The sequence below is a fragment of the Camelus ferus genome, chromosome 3, assembly GCF_009834535.1.
Source record: "Camelus ferus isolate YT-003-E chromosome 3, BCGSAC_Cfer_1.0, whole genome shotgun sequence".
In the NCBI taxonomy this organism is placed as follows: Eukaryota; Metazoa; Chordata; class Mammalia; order Artiodactyla; family Camelidae; genus Camelus; species Camelus ferus.
Window position 1 is genome coordinate 87,720,655 of NC_045698.1, and position 16,996 is coordinate 87,737,650.

The 16,996-nt window shown below is 41.0% G+C and overlaps 1 protein-coding gene across 1 annotated transcript in view; it reads left to right on the forward strand.

The window, feature by feature from the left end:
- Positions 1 to 13,742: 13,742 nt before the first annotated feature.
- The window catches only part of LMNB1 (lamin B1), a 45,112-nt gene continuing 41,858 nt past the window's right edge, over positions 13,743 to 16,996 (forward strand). The window contains exon 1 of the mRNA XM_032476624.1: positions 13,743 to 14,603. Coding sequence (XP_032332515.1) covers positions 14,245 to 14,603 — 359 coding nt within the window. The 5' untranslated portion in view covers positions 13,743 to 14,244. The remainder of the gene's footprint in view (positions 14,604 to 16,996) is intronic.

Here is a 16,996-nt window from a genome sequence, read left to right on the forward strand (position 1 = left end):
TCTCCTACAGGTAGGAAGCATCTGCTGTTCTGTACAGATCTGAGTCACAGCTTAATTTTATCCAGCTTTAAAAAATACTCTGAACTGGTTGGCCTCTTTTTCCTTCTGTTATTAAAATAAAAAGATACACTTGGGCAATTTCTTTCAGCAAGTTCTTTTAGTAAGGTAAAAATTCTGACATCAAAACCTCACAGTATTTTTGTCTTTTTCAAGTTTACATTGTTGTGTTGAAATATAACTATGAGGCAAGTCTTTTCATATTAAGCGTAACTACAGCTTATCTCCGAGATTCTAATCAAATTCTTACTCTGACCCAATATTTGCAGTTTGTAATTTTCAAAGGTTGTTTTCTATTGTCTTTCTTCTTTTAAACTGGAACAGTTAGATTTTCTTTTTTAAACAGTATATAGCTTGTATTAGTTTACAAAGTAGAAAAAGAAAAAAAAAAGTCTGACCAAGAAGTACAGGGAAGTACAGGGGGAAAATACTGCTATTTGTGTAACCAAATCCAAGGTTAACAAGGATTTTTGTTAGTGAAACATCAGTTTATCCAGACTACATTATTTCTCAGGTAAATAGAATCATATTTCTTGTGTGTTAATAGCTAGTCTGTATTTGTTTACCAGTTAGAAGTCTCACTCTGTTTATTCTTCAAAGTCTCAAAATCTTTGCTTCACTGATGTCCCGTGTATCTGACATCTTTTTAATGAGTAATAACTTACGAGCTGTCACGGCCATTTCACATTAAGTTTACCCCCTCATCATTTCCTGTGGCTTTACGGTGAAATATATATTTACTTAGTGACTTGGTATCCCATTTCTGCCCCTAAAACGATGGTGAACTTGATGAGAGACTCAGTGTGGGAATTAGGTACTTGCCTCTCAGATAATTGTCAATTACAAAATAGATTGGATTCCAGACCTCCCAATTTTCCTGGCCAGGGTGAAAAAGATGTTTTGAGGAAGATCTGATCAGTGAAAGAGAAGATTGTTGGTGGGAGTGGGGGAGGTAGTTTGCGTAATTTCCTTTCAAATTTTAGAAATTCATGGCCCAGGCTGTTGCTGAAGCTCATTGTTGTTGCTTCCCAGGACAGGCAAACGTCTCTGACCTCCCTAAGCCAGAGAATACAGAAAGAAGCTGGTGAAAGAGGGAAGGGGAGGCCGGCCAGCTGGTGGAAGCATGGGTAGTGTGGGGGTGGGGTTGTTAATTAGCTTTACTTGTCTCACCAAGAGCCAGTGGCAAGCAGATGGCTGCACCCTTAATACCACCCATTTTTCGTCTTGTAGTAGTTGATCTTGTGGTCAGGCAGAAAGCCTGCACTTTTTTTTTCTCTTCAAAATGTAGAAGTGGTGGATAAACATAAAAAGGGAAAAATCTATATTTAAATATTATACGTATCTAAGAAAAATAGATCTTATCTCCTTACATCTTTTGCAAAAAGTAGATGCAGATTCATATTTTGACAAGTGAGAGTGATTTGTTCTTTCTATTACAAAAATCAGTCTAAACTAATCAAACTGTGTCTGGATGTCTAAAAAATAATCAAAAAATGATAAATCTGGCTGTGAAGTTCAAACTCAATACCACAGCATCTTGTATTTGGAGGAGAGGTTGACTTAAAGATAACTATAAGATTCATCAGAACACATGTCACATGTACTAATGCTGACCTCTTGGACACATACTAGCAGTTTCTAGGGGGTGGGGACTGTGGCTTGATTATTTTATAATTTCTCTGGAGCTGGTAATAATGATTAGTCACTGAAAATTTATTAAATGGAATGAAGCTGTGGTAAGTCAGTTACTACTACATGTACTATTCAATATTTATATAATTGTTGCCTTTATGCCAAGTAAACATTAGTGAGCATGACAAAGTAAACAGTTAACATTCTGAAAATGCAGTGTTGTAACAGGCACTGATTTTTCTCAGTGCTGATATTGTACTTTATATGCTAAATTAAAGAGTTTTCAAAACTGGAAAGTACGGACCCTAATATCTATTTTTGTAGAAGAAGGGAAAGGAATAACTATTTACTGAGCACTGACTATGTAACAGGTAGACCTTACATACATGATCATATTCAATCCCTTCAACATCCCTGTATGGTAGTTCCTACTCTGCTTTTTACAAATGAGGAAATGGAGGTTCACAGATGTCAAGCAAATTGCCAGAAATAGCATAGTGAGTGACTTAGCAGGATTCACCCTTGGGTATGCCTGACTCTAAAGCCTACACTGTCCTGCCTTTATTCTACCTGAACCCCAGTATCTCCATTGGTCCCCCAGTGTTCTCAGTTTTATCTGCCCAGTGATTGATCACGTCAGCCCACTCTACCTCTAAAGCAGTCTCCACATTCTTTCTCGCCTCCAGCCCCAATGGTAGAAAGAGATCTGGCATCCAGATCTCCATCTAGTTAACTCTCCTACACATAAGTCATTTTTGGAGCTTGAAAAGACAAATGGGAAGTGAAACAGTGTATTACTGGTAATCTGAACAGAGCATTAATTTTGATCCTAAGATGCAAATCTGCAATTCCCTTCTACCGAATTTCCAACCTTCACATTCACCTTGCGTTTGCTAACATGTGATACATGTATCTTACTCTTGTGTTTGATATTTATCCTATGGGCTGAAATGAACATCTTTTAGACCTAGCAACATGTAGGACGTTAACTAGATTCCATCTGGGGCAGGTGATACATCTATTGTTCTCTTTCTCATTGCTTAGCATGCCACACTCAGTTGTTTTAATATGCATTTTAAATCAAGTGGTTGATTTCCTCCAATTTCTTTATGACCAAGTTTCCTGGAAGCATTTGCCATGACATAGTAAATCTGAAACTGAGATAGGCTGTTGGTATTTAAGGAGAAAAAGTCTTACATTGTATGTCGTTTACTATTTTATCAGCAATAGATAGTCACAGAAATAAACATTACAGATCAGACACTTATTTTCAGACAAAAGTAATAGAAAATCTGTTTCCAAATGGAATTCTTACAGTCTTTAAATAATTGTTTTGAGAAGTTTTGAGAGTATCTCTTGACTTGCCTTCTAGAGTTCGTTGTTCAAGGAAGTATGAAAAATATCTTTTAGATGAGGTAGACTCATTATGAGAAATGAGAGATTAGTCAGGGTACTTAGATCATTGTTGTATGTTGCTCTACTCCTGTATGAATGTCATAGCCAGAAAAGTGACAAAATTTTATCCTTTGCACTGTCCCCTGGGGAAATTCTGCTACCTTAAAGAGTCTTATAATTTGGTCATAATGATAGACCAGAAGCAATAAATATGCTTGGTTCCAAATGACTGCTATAGATGATAATGCCATGAAGGTTCATAGGAGGAATGACATCTTAATTATTTGGGGGTGAAACAGACATTCTGAATTCACTTTACTTTTAAAAATGAAAATACTGGACTCACCCCTGTCACTTCCTTTTCCCCTATGACAATTGAGATTTTGTTTCTCCATCGTTCACTTGAGGTCAACCCAACCCAAATCCCTTAAAGGAAGTATATAGTAAATGAAAAAAAACTAAGAAGTTAAGACTGGGAAATGAAACCAATTTCTTTTAAATGACAACAGTCTTCTGAAACCTTGTGAAGAAGTTGATTCAAGTTACCACAGGGTGATTTTTCCAAGCGAATGTCACAGTGATGGAACTTTTCTGCAGTCATGGCTGTCATGGTGGGCTGTCTGACTAGTTATGGTCTGTAATGGTAAATGGGCTTATATAATTCTGGCTGTAACTCAAGAGTCCCAGAGAGACTAAGGGTAGAGTTATGTGCTGTATTTCCTTTATGTTCTCCACTGCAGTGTCTCATAACTTTATCATCCAATGATCTCTCTCAATAAACATGAAAAATCCCATCTGCCCCTCAAACCTGAGAAAGCCCTTTAAAAACAGGGTGCTTTCTGACTTTCTCCACCACACCAGTTGAGAATCACAGCTTTTGAGAATCACAGACTGAAGCTTGCCTGACCACAAAGATTCAGTCAAACTTTTAAATAAATATGTTTATTAAAACAATAGGTAATTTTTTGATACCATAGATTTTGATAATTCCCCTTTTCTTCCCTTCTTCCTCACTCTCACCCGTTTGTAAATTATTTCTCTATCCTTATTGAATTAAACTTGTGGTGTGTCTTTAGTGTTTAGAAAGTTGTTATAGTAATAAAAGAATTTAGGTCCTTGGATGACTAGAGATCTGTATTTGTATCTGGTAATAGAATGATCGTGTCCAAATAGGAAATCTTATAAAATAAAATCAATATAGTAGTGAAAAACAGAATTTCATAGGTAGAAGCTATTATTTTAGGCTTAGTTTTTCTTTACTAAATTCTCAGTTTTTTAGTATTCATATTCCAACCTTATCAAGACAAAAATGTCAATAGCTCTCAAGTCACCAGTTTTACCCTTAACACCTGACTTCATTATTCAAATGCATCTTTTAAATCTTATTAAGTCATAGGATTTAAAAAAAGTGGTTTTATATAATTTCTGGCTCCTGAAGAAATCACACAGGTTTACAGTAGGGTTTAAAAAAATGAAGAGTCCACAGGAAATTTAGAATTCAAGCAACACATAAAGTGGAAATGTTACCCACTTACAAAAAAAAAAAGCTTAAAAGTATATCTTATGAGTTTTAAAATCTAATCTGTAAGAGACCAGATTATGCTTTCATTGTGGTAAAATTTACATATAGTGAAATGAACAGATTTTAAGTGTACAATTTAATGAGCTTTGATAACTGTATTTATCCATGTACCTATGAGCCTGTCACTCTAGAAAGTTCCTTAATGTCTCCATCCAATTAATCCTTACCATGGTAGACAACCACTGCTCTGATTTCTATCACATAGATTACACTTACTTGTCCCTGAATTTCATATAAACCAACCACATAAAAGTACTTTGTATTGCTCAACATAATGTTTGTGAGATTCATCCATGTCATTGCATGTATCTGTAGCTCATTCTTTTTAAGGGCTCAATAGTACTTATACCATTATTTATTTGTCTATTCAGTTGACAGGCATTTGGATTATTTCCAGTTTGGGCCATTATGAATAAATCTACTATGAAGACTTCTTGTGCAAGTGTTTCAGTAGACATGTGCTTTCATTCTTCTTGGAAGTAGGACTGCTGGAATACAGGGTATGAGCATTTTTAACTTAATAATGAGCATTTTTTACTTTATATATATAACTTTATAAACAGTTTTCTGAAGTGGTTGTGCTATTTTACATTCTCATCAGCAATATATGAAAGTTTGAGTTCCTATTTTACTCAATCTACGTGTAAATCAGAGAGTTCACTAATTACTTTTCAATGTCATCTCTTTGCAGAGACTTTAACAGAATGTTTTTCGTATTATTAAATCCCAGGTATGTGGGTATCCAAATTCTGGATAATATTTGCCCATATTCTAATATACATACTAAACATAGATAGAAATATTCCATATAAAGTGTAGAATCATTTCACTTTATGGAATAGTTCTATTCCTGAAAAATTATATATAAAGATAATTTTTTGTAAATCAAACCACTTACTGAATAAGACTATCCCTACTTCAATGTCCAGTTAAATCTTCTTTTTCCATGTTGTCCTCTTATTCTCTAATTTCTTCATTCTCTAAATTTTAGCAGCCCCAGAGATTTGACCCTTGCCATCAGTGTCACTCCTTTGGGCCTTTGTCATTCATGGCTTGATTGCCTAACCTATTTATTTGCATGTATACATTTCATTTCCACACACAAAATACAATACCTCTATAGAGGGAATGTCCCACACTTCATGCTTTAAAATTTTTCTTTGATAGCATGTGATGCTGTGGCTTACACTCAGGAGCTACTCAATTTCCTGCTTAATTTGTTTTCTATTTTTGTTTTGCTTTAGGCAAGGCATAACTGTGATCTTATGAATCAGCTTAAGTGATGTACTTGTTTTAATTATATGATCACTTCCTCCATTTTCTATTTTTCTTGCCTAATGTCAGCCAAGCCTAAACACTGTCGACTAAAATCTGCTTCCCTTACCACCTTACTAACTCCCAGTGTAAAGGACAACTACACAATGGTTTGAAATAAAAAGCACACCATGAGGATGTTGGGATTCCATCTGGGGTTTTCCTCTAATTCTCCCTGGAGGTGTGGGTTGCCATTTCCAGAGCTCTACAAAGTACTGAATCCATTGACCAGTCTCTGGGGGCTGACATTCTTATCAGCCCAGCTCAGAGAGCATCTGTCTGTAAGTGGTTTCCTCTTCCCCACCACAGAGGCCTGACGGGTCCTGAGTGCACCTACATTACTTTGTTCATGCCTCCTTTTTAGTACTGGGCACTGTGAGGCAGAATTTATGTAAGTGAATGCTTGGTTATCCACAGTTGAACTGGTGAGCGCCTCAAAGTGGGGATCATGGACTTCAGTCATTTTTTAAAAAATACATTTTTATTGAAGTGCAGTTAGTTTACAATGTTGTGTCAATTTCTGGTGTATAGCACAATACTTCCGTCACATAGCAATATACATACATTTGTTCTCATATTCTTCTTCACCATAGATTACAAGACATTCAGTCATTCTTGTTCTGCATATAAGTCTGCAAATGTCTGCTGAGTAAGTGCATGGATTAATGACTGAGCAAACGAGTATGACTTTTCAGGTATCGTGAACTTTAATGATTTTCTGTTTTAATGGTTTTTATATGAGAATTTTTAGGCCAGAAAAAGTACTACTTTATTAATTCTTTTGCTCTCCTTCCATGAGGTTGATGTATGCTGTTTTCGTTTGTACAGCATCCCCTCTTCTCTTTTGGGGATGAACTCCTCATTCTTGACGGAATCCCACCCTATCTGGTTTGGTGATACCACGCTTGATTCCTGACTCTCCCCCTCACTCCTGCCTATTGAAGGGTGGGTTTTGGGCCTAGACTTGGCCCATCAGAGTACCGCTTAGCTCTGGATGCAGTAGTCAAGTCACAGGTGGGCTTGTGACCCAAACAGTAAAATCTGTTTTCCTGAGATTTGTTATATGTGAGTTATCAGGAGAACTTAGGTTTGGGTGCTTAGAAGCTTTTTAACCCTATGGGGAGAGCTTAGGATAGAATGAAACCTACTTGGGGGGAAAAGCAGTGTGAAGAGATATAGGAGACCACTCTGATGATGAGATTGCAATCTCCCAGAGGCATGGACAAGATGAGGTTTACATATCAATCATATTCAAGTTCAATACCCCATAGATTCTTCATCTTTCTGACCTACCTGAAGCTGACTCAAAGTCCAAGGAGATTCTTACCAATGGTAAGGAGAGCCTCTTGGTTTTGCTCTGTCTCCATTCTGCGCTGGCCTTCTCTATATGTGACTTACTGTAGTTCCCCAGGACGTTGGCCTCTGTCACATCTGTCCTCAATGCTTCTGCTGAGTTTTCTGCAGTCCCACCATCCCTCAAGGGGCCAGTTCACTCAGCTCAGCCTGCAGCTTCCCTGTCCAGTCCACTCATTTCAATCTGTTGGCTTTCCTTAGCTCCTCCACATCCTTCTTATGGGCATAGAAAAGGTGTATTTGCCAGGGTTCTCCAATAGGAGATCCAATAGGAGGTGTATATATAGACAGATTTATTTTAAGGATTTGGATTGTCTGATTAGGAAGGCTAGCAAGTCCAAAATCTACCAATCTACAGGGTAGGCTGGCAGGCTGGAGACATAGGAGGAGCCGATGTTGCAGTTCAAGTCGGAAGGTTGCCTGCTGTTAAAATTTAATATTGCTTGGGAAAGATCAGTCTTTTGTTCTTTTCAGGCCTTTAACTGATTGGATGAGGCCCACCCACAGCAGGGCAGGCAATCTGCTTTCCTCAGAGTCTACCGATTGATTGATTGATTGATTTTAACATTTTTGATTGATTTATAATCATTTTACAATGTTGTGTCAAATTCCAGTGTAGAGCACAATTTTTCAGTTATACATGAACACATATATATTCATTGTCACATTTTTTTTCTCTGTGAGCTACCATAAGATCTTGTATATATTTCCCTGTGCTATATAGTATAATCTTGTTTATCTATTCTACATTTTGAAATCCCAGTCTATCCCTTCCCACCCCCCACCCCCTTGGTAACCACAAGTTTGTATTCTATGTCTATGAGTCTATTTCTGTTTTGTATTTATGTTTTGTTTGTTTGTTTTTAATTTTAGATTCCACATATGCGTAATCTCATATGGTATTTTTCTTTCTCTTTCTGGCTTACTTCACTTAGAATGTCATTCTCCAGGAGCATCCATGTTGCTGCAAATGGCGTTATGTTGTTGGTTTTTATGGCTGAGTAGTATTCCATTGTATAAATATACCACCTCTTCTTTATCCAGTCATCTGTTGATGGACATTTAGGCTGTTTCCATGTCTTGGCTATTGTAAATAGTGCTGCTATGAACTTTGGGGTGCAGGTGTCATTTTGGAGTAGGGTTCCTTCTGGATATATGCCCAGGAGTGGGATTCCTGGGTCATATGGTAAGTCTATTCCTAGACTTTTGAGGAATCTCCATACTGTTTTCCACAGTGGCTGCACCAAACTACATTCCCACCAGCAGTGCAGGAGGGATCCCTTTTCTCCACAGCCTCTCCAAAATTTGTCATTTGTGGATTTCTGAATGATGGCCATTCTGACTGGTGTGAAGTGATACATGATTGTAGTTTTGATTTGCATGTCTCTGATAATTAGTGATACTGAGCATTTTTTCATGTGCCTATTGATCATTTGTATGTCTTCCTTGGAGAATTGCTTGTTTAGGTCTTCTGCCCATTTTTGGATCGGGTTGTTTGTTTTTTTATTAAGTCATATGAGCTGCTTATATATTCTGGAGATCAAGCCTTTGTCGGTTTCATTTACAAAAATTTTCTCCCATTCCATAGGTTGTCTTTTTGTTTTACTTCTGGTTTCCTTTGCTGTACAGAAGCTTGTAAGTTTCATTAGGTCCCATTTGTTTATTCTTGCTTTTATTTCTATTGCTTGGGTAGGCTGTTCTAGGAGAACATTTTTGAGATGTATGTCAGATAATGTTTTGCCTATATTTTCTTCTAGGAGGTTTATTGTGTCTTGTCTTATGTTCAAGTCTTTGATCCATTTTGAGTTTATTTTTGTGTATGGTGTAAGGGAGTGTTCTAGTTTCATTGCTTTACATGCTGCTGTCCAGTTTTCCCAACACCATTTGCTGAAGAGACCAGAGTCCACCAATTTAAATATTAATTTCATCCAAAACACCCTTACAGAAACATCCAGATAATATTTGATGACATATCTGGGCACTGTGGTACAGCTAAATTAACACATAAAATTAACCATCACAGAAGGTTAGGCTATTCCTGCACTCCCCTTCTTGCTTTTTTTTTTTTTTTTTTGAGGCTGCTAACTACAGTGGTTCTAGAGAAGTCTGCTCTTGGATTTTGTTCTGTTGCCCCAAGATGGAAGGAAACAAGAGACTTTGTTGTGAGGCACAAACCATCTCTATTCTTGGATCTTCCACCTCTATCCTCAACTCAGCTCAGGGATGGGTCAAGGGACCGTGACTCCCACAATGCATCTAGCTTCATACTCTCCTTCCTTTCCCAGCCAAGAGGTGTTTATTGGGGTTGGGGTGGTAGGGATGGGAAGATGGGGTGGAGGGGACTTGTTACCTTTCTTTTCAGGTATTTCTTGCCCCTATATCAAGGCTATTAAACTTAAAAGCTGAGAATGGTATGATTGCCTTTAGCCCTAGTTTGACCATGCCATTCTGGGAAGAGTGGCACCCCAAAATTGCGGTAAAGAGGAAGAAGAAATGAACACACACTGACACCTGGTTGAAACTTCATTCTTTTATTTTACCATATCAGCTATGCAAATATTGTATCTTTCTTTTCCTCTACTTTCTTGAACTCACCTGTGGGGTCTGGAAACAGTGTCCTTACTTTTCTAGATTGATCTAAAAGACTCAGTTTATGGGGAAACTTCTGGCAAAATGAGACAGGAAGGCTGATGAGGAAGATAATTTGGCAAGGAAAGTCTCACCTCAACAGTCTAAGAACTAAATGAATAAATTAAAATGTTATTGAGACAGACAAACCATTCAGCAAGATAAAGTGACTGAAGATTGTGAAGAAGGGAAGTTCTTAACTCTTTGAGTGGGGTTAGTTCTAATTAGAGCAGAAACAGCTTAATTACATGTAAACCCTACACTTAGACTCCAGTCTTTATTGTTATTTGTATCATTCTAAAGGCAGAGATGCAGAATATAGGGTGAGGGGGCATACTTTTATGAGATTAAAAAAAACCTTTTAAAAATCAGATGCATAGGGAATAGTTTAACAGATGCTTTAAAGCTATCCTCAAAAATAATTTAAAGAAAAATATTGTAGTGTTATGACTATGTTTTGGCATAAAAATAAAATGCAAAAGTGCAAATTGATATTTCTTTTTGACTAAATCATGAACTATCAGTAAGATGGAACCACTGAGTTCAAATAATACCACCCATCCCACTATTGCCATGTCTCTAGGTCTTAACAAGCAATTTGAAAAACAATTTTGAACAGTATATAAACTTTACGGGGCTATGCTAAGAGAACTCTATTGAAGATGATAAATACACTTTCACACTCTTAAGCTCTTTTTAAGACACAAAAATTAAAATCAGAGTTAGAAGGGATTCTGGATAGTCATTCAACCTTCTGAAACATGATTTATTCTTTTTTTTGGAAAACATGATTTATTCTTAAACCTGCATGACAAATGAAAAAAGTATCAACTTTGCAAAGTATATTAAATAGAAACAGTCTGGCCTAGTGGAAGACCATGTATTAATTTATTCCTTAATTTATTTCTTCAGCAAGCATATATCAAAGAGATACTACTTTAAAAAAAAAAAGAGGGATACCACTTAGCAATTTTTCTTCATTTTGTACTACAGCCCTAGCTACCCCATTTGTTTGCACTGTGTAGTCAGCTATCTGCTAGCTATCACTCCCCTCTCCTGGGACAAAAGTGGGTTACTGCTAGCTTTCAGTCTCTCCTTCTTTACTCCCTTCCTCCCCACCTCCATCCTAGTCTTTGTCTCTTCTGCCCAAAGATGATAGGTATCCTGTATTTTTCTGTCCTAGATCCAAATGACACTCAGAAAGTAGGGTAAATGTCAAATACATTCTATGTAGTGAGGTAGCTGTGTGTGTTATGGGAGGGGTTTTAAAGAGTTTAAATGATATCATGGCAAGTTGAGGCTTGGTTGCGATAAACATGGCCTAACCGATAATCAGAACATGTGCACTGATAATTAAGTGAAGGTTTACAGAAAAAATGAGGCAAAATATTTGAAATCACAGTTGTCCCTGAAAATGCAAATATATCATCACCATACTCACGTAGTAATTGTGACTTCTCGTTTACTGGGGAAAATATTGGTGGTGATCAGACTGCAGGAATGATTTACTTTTTTCTTTTTCTTTTTTGTAGGGGGAGGTAATTAAGTTTACTTATTGAGGAGGTACTAGGGATTGAACTCAGGACCTCACATATTCTAAGCATGTGCTCTACTACTTGAGCTATGCCTTCTTCTGCAGGAATGATTTAAATGAGGAGGGCTGGACACATTTAGTATGAAAGAGCAGGGAAGAACTAGGCCTTACGCCAGGGTCAGAGTTAAGCATGGGAAAAGCTGAGAGAATAAGGGAAGTTGTACATTTAGTAAAGTACCTGGCCAAATGTTTACACAATTGCCTAATTCTAAGGCTAAGAGATTTCCATTTTTTTTCATTGCTTTTGATTGGAGACATGCGATTACTATTAGTGAGAATTACTAGTTAGCCATCCCATATTATGTCTAACACATTATATATATATATTTATTTAATTACTGCAAACCCCTGACAAGGTAGGAATCATCCCCATTTTCCTATGAGGAAACCAAGGAATAACTTCTGTAAAGTTACATTGCTATCAAAAGCAAATCCTCAACTGTCTGACTCCAGTGTATTTGTTGTTTCAGCTAATAGGGTATAATCTGAGTTTCCAAAAACAATCTGAGATTGAGGGATTCCATCACCAGAAAGTTTCATGGGGTTGAGAGCAGTAGAGATCACGCCTGAAATCACTTCATACCTAATCTTAAAACTTCGAAAACAGAGAGAAAATAGTTTTTTAAAATTTCCAAAAAAAGTTTTTAAAGCCTAAGTTAAAAGGAGAATAAAGAGTGAAAACCAAGCCATCTGGATTCTACGACATTGGGCCCAGTGCTCACCTTCTTTAGGCCTCATTTATTTATAAGTAATTTAGACTTTCAAGGTCCTTTTATGTTATTAAAATTATCTGAATACTTACTTATAAACTACCACCAGCTTCAAAATCGAACCTTTCCAACTCTCTGTCAATGAGGTTAAGGAAGGAGGTATTTTAGGTGACAGGACAGAAATAGAACCATTAATAAGGAGAGTATCATCACTCATTGAGTGAAATGCATGGAAAATGATATGCAGTTCAGTGACCTTCACTAATTCTTATGTACAAGACATGATTAATATTTTAAAAACATTCTAGTCTCCATTTCTGCCATTATTAAGGTAACTAACTTGTAATTACTCTACACATGCGTCCCTAATAGGTTATGAGGTGGCCTTCTAGTTTTAGTTAAGGGCTCTGGAGGCAATTGAAACCGCCTGGCTTCGAATGCAGTCCTGTTCCCTGCTGGGTGGCCATGAGGAAATTAATCTATTACATGTATACATTTTCAAATGGAAAGAATCCAGTTCCCACACCACAGAGCGGCTGTGTGGACGGATAATCCATGAAAGCCTAGTGCAGTGCATGTAGTAAATTTCAACAACTATTAGCCTGAAAGTTAAAAACTTTTCCAAGGGACTAATGGACATCCTATTAAAACTGTTGTCAATTACATTTTAAGGGATCTCCTTTTAAAGCAAAAAGTCATTTCTGTTAAGTTTTCACAAGTTTAGATTTTGATGCATCGGATTTCAGTGAAGCATGACAATGAACAGTCTGTTCTATTTACTTAGTTGCATGTTAATCATATCACTTGTGAGGTGGTTTTGATTTTTATAAGACCCTAAATTGTTAAGTAAACGGATCAGGGGCCGCCCAGCAGCACTGCTTTTTCTGTGGTCTTTGCCGGCTTCGAGACACGCGTGCGTCAGTTTATGGTTGGAGGTGTTAAGACACACAGTTTTCCATCTGAGAGAAAAATAAAGGCTTCCTGCACTTGGAAGCAGCACACAGTGGGTTCTGAACCTGGGACACTAGCGCCCATTACGTAACTCCACAGCGGCGGGGCTTCTTGGCAGTTTTCCCAGCCCCTTCGCGGGGCGGGGACAAGGTTACGACGCCCGCGGTCGTCTCGGCCTCTACGAGTTTGCGTGTGGCTGTTAGAGACGTTTATATTTGAATTTCCCTGAACCGCCGGGTGTGGGCGGCAGCGCGGACCCGCCCCGGAAACCTCTAGGCTCCTTCCCGCCTTCCGCCGGCCCGGCCCCTCCAGGGGTCCCCGTGGGGTGGTGGAAAGGCCCGGCCGGCGCTGGGCCCAGGGCTGCAGCGCGAGCAGTCCCCGACGCCCCTCCCTGCTGCCCTCTGTCCTTCCCCTGCCACGCCCAGCCGGGCGCGCTGAGCCGACGGTTGCCGGAGGGCTTGAGTTTGAATTTACAGGCCCGGCCCCCGAGCTGCCGGCTCCCCATTGGCCGGCGACGGTCACGTGGAGTCGCCGGCGCGCGCCGGCCATGTTGGGGAGCGCGGCACAGCGATCCGCGCCACCTCCGCCTCCCGCGGCTCGCCGCCAGCCCGCCCCTCCGCCCCCCTCAGCCCGCCCCTCCGCCCCCCTCACCCCGCCCGCGGCTCCGCGCCGCCTGAGAGGAAACAAAGTGCTGCGGGCGGGAGACTCGGCGGTGGTGGCGGCGCGCGGACTCTGCTCGGCCCTCCTGGCCACCTTCGCCCCGTATTTCCCGAGCGTGTGTATGCGTGCGTGAGTGTGTGCATGCTTTCTTACAAAGGGCGATTTACGATTGATTCGTAGTCCGCCCCCTTGGCCCTTTGTGCTGTAACCCCTCTCCCGCCACCCCAGGTGCTTCGTCCTTCCTCCCCACGCCGGCCTCTCCGCGAGCGCGGGTCGCCGGTTCGTGCCTTCCGTCCAGCTTCGCCCCCTGCCACCCCTTCCGCGGCCTCCGCGCTCCGCTTTCCCCGCCGCTCGCCCCTCCGCTCGCCATGGCGACCTCGACCCCCGTGCCGCCGCGGACGGGCAGCCGCGCCGGCGGCCCTGCCACGCCGCTAAGCCCCACGCGGCTGTCGCGGCTGCAGGAGAAGGAAGAGCTGCGCGAGCTCAACGACCGGCTGGCCGTCTACATTGACAAGGTGCGCAGCCTGGAGACGGAGAACAGCGCGCTGCAGCTGCAGGTGACGGAGCGTGAGGAGGTGCGCGGCCGCGAGCTCACCGGCCTCAAGGCGCTCTACGAGACCGAGCTGGCCGACGCGCGACGCGCGCTCGACGACACGGCCCGGGAGCGCGCCAAGCTACAGATCGAGCTGGGCAAGTTCAAGGCCGAGCACGACCAACTGCTGCTCAAGTGAGTGCTCGCCTGGCCGCCGTGGTAGCTCACATGAGGAGCGAGAGGCGCAGCTCTCGAGGGTGGACGAGTGCCAGGGTGCCCACGCCTTTCGGGAGAGGCAGGGTCTTCGTCTCCGAGAAGGAGAAGATTCTAGTGTTTTTCAGCGGGGGCCTTGAGTTATAGCGATGGTGGGACCGAGATGTACATTTCCCAATCCCGGATACCCAGTAGGACCCGGCGAAGTGCGCGCTTGGGGCCGCCAAGGAGGAGCGCCTAGCTCTGGGCCTCGGACCCCAGGATCCAGAAGGCTTTTCCGCGCGGAGGCCAGGCGGGCGCCAGGTGCGGGGAGGTGGCGTCTGGGCGCGCGCTCGAATGCGCGCCCCGGTTTCCGGCCAGGCCGGAGACAAAGCGTCTGGTGGGTTTGCGGTGCAGGAATGGCCGGCCGGGGAGGACGGGTTGCCCGCCTCGAGAATGAATGAGCTCTGCGCGGGCGGAGAGAGGAAGGGGAGGGACCTGCCTCCGGCGTCCCGGTCTCCCGGGGGTGGGTCCCGCTTTGGCGCGCTCAGTCTTCGCCCTGTGACATCTTGCGATCCTTCTGCGCCTGCTTTGGGCGAGGAGGGAGGGGCGGAGTCTGAACTGAGCGCCACTACCGGCACAGGGCAGGATGGGTTTTCAAGCTCTTTAGCTTTCTGTGGAGGAAGATGTTCTTTAGGCCAAGATAGGCGCGGGCCCTTGGGTGCTTCTATGCACCGGCCTCCGCAAGCTGGGTTTTTGGGTGTCCTGGCCACCGTTCTCCAATCGGCAGACCACCACCCCCCTGGCAGCTGTCCCGTTCCCTAGCTTTTGCACCCCCAAGATATAGTGAGTTCGGTTTTTTGGAGAGACCGTGCTCAGTCCTCACGTCTGTCATTGTGCTGACAGGCCAGGGCAGGTGAAAGGGTGTTGTGGAGAGTTGTGACAAGGGAGACCCACGTAAGGGGGTCTGAATAACTTGCAAGCCTTTGCTGATCCTACCTTGCTACCTTTCTGTTGAGCAAAATGGCATGATTGTCATCAGTAGGCTGCTAGTGTTGATGTCATGATTTAGAAATATGCTAAATTTGCCTCTAGAATTCATGGTCTTAACCCCCCATTGCCAGCTGAAATTTCTGGAGATAATCTGATTCAGATTTTGACTCTTTGTTACTCTGGATGTCTTTTTGTTTATACCTATGTTAAATGTCCCAATCTCTGTGATTTTGTATAAATGAATCTCTACTTGCCCTTCTTGTTAAATACTTGAAAACCAGTTCATAAAGAACGTGTGTACTTAGTAAAAATAAAATAGTGTAGATTAGCTTGTAGTGAAAAACGGTAAGCCTGCTGCCTTTTTCTAGGAAGCAATCACATTTAGCCCTTTTTGTTTTTATTTGAGTATTTAGTTCTGTAGAACAAAAATAATAATAAACGTATATTTCTGTTTCCTGGATTTACCAACTTCTGGAGTCACCTTTTGAAATGGATCACTTCATTCCCTCCTGTCTGCATCTTCCTCCACATTCTTTGTTACTGAATTTCTTCAAATCTTAGGTGCTATTGCTTATGTGATTCGCCATTATCATGTGTACCACTAAGAAGAAAGAAACTGCTGGGCCAACTATGTAGGATCCATCCTGTTGGACCCATTCTGCTTTCAGAGATGTTAAAGTGTGACACATACTAAATAATCTGTTATGTGCTAGTCAATATTCTAGTTGGAGGATATAGAGATTTGAAAAGATAAGTTACTGTCCTTATGTTGCTAAGTGCAGTGGGCGAGATGCCCAGCAAGCAAATAAATATTATATTTTATCAAATCTGAAGCATTTTGATGCTGATGCTATTATAATCTTTCCAGAAGATGTCCACTGAAGGTTTTTGACCCAGTAACAAGACTGCCACCTGGCTGGTTGTAGTTGTAAAATGCTCTGTATGAATTGTAAAATGCATACTAGTTTAAGCAGGATTAAAAGATGAAGAATATGTGTTCTAGAATCAGTGAAATCTTTGTATATGATTATAAAATAAAGCAGAGTGAAGGGATAGTGTGTTTAAGGAAGACCTGTCTGAGGGCTTGACAATTAAAAACAATTTTCTTTAAGATGACAGGTTGTGTGTTGGGATTATGTATATTTTTTAATCAATTTCTTTTGTCAGGATTAGATGTATTTTCTTTTCTAATATGCTGTCAGTTCCTCAAAACGTGCCACATTTTACTGTTATATTTCAACTTTGACTTTCTTGCACAATTTTATCCCTAAATAATCTTTCATTTTTCTTGATTAAAGAAAAATTTGCCGTCCGCATATATTCAACCTTTTTGAAGATATCTAATCGTATCTGTTACATGAATCTCCTTTCTTCTCTGAAGCTCTCTGCGTTTAAGACATGCT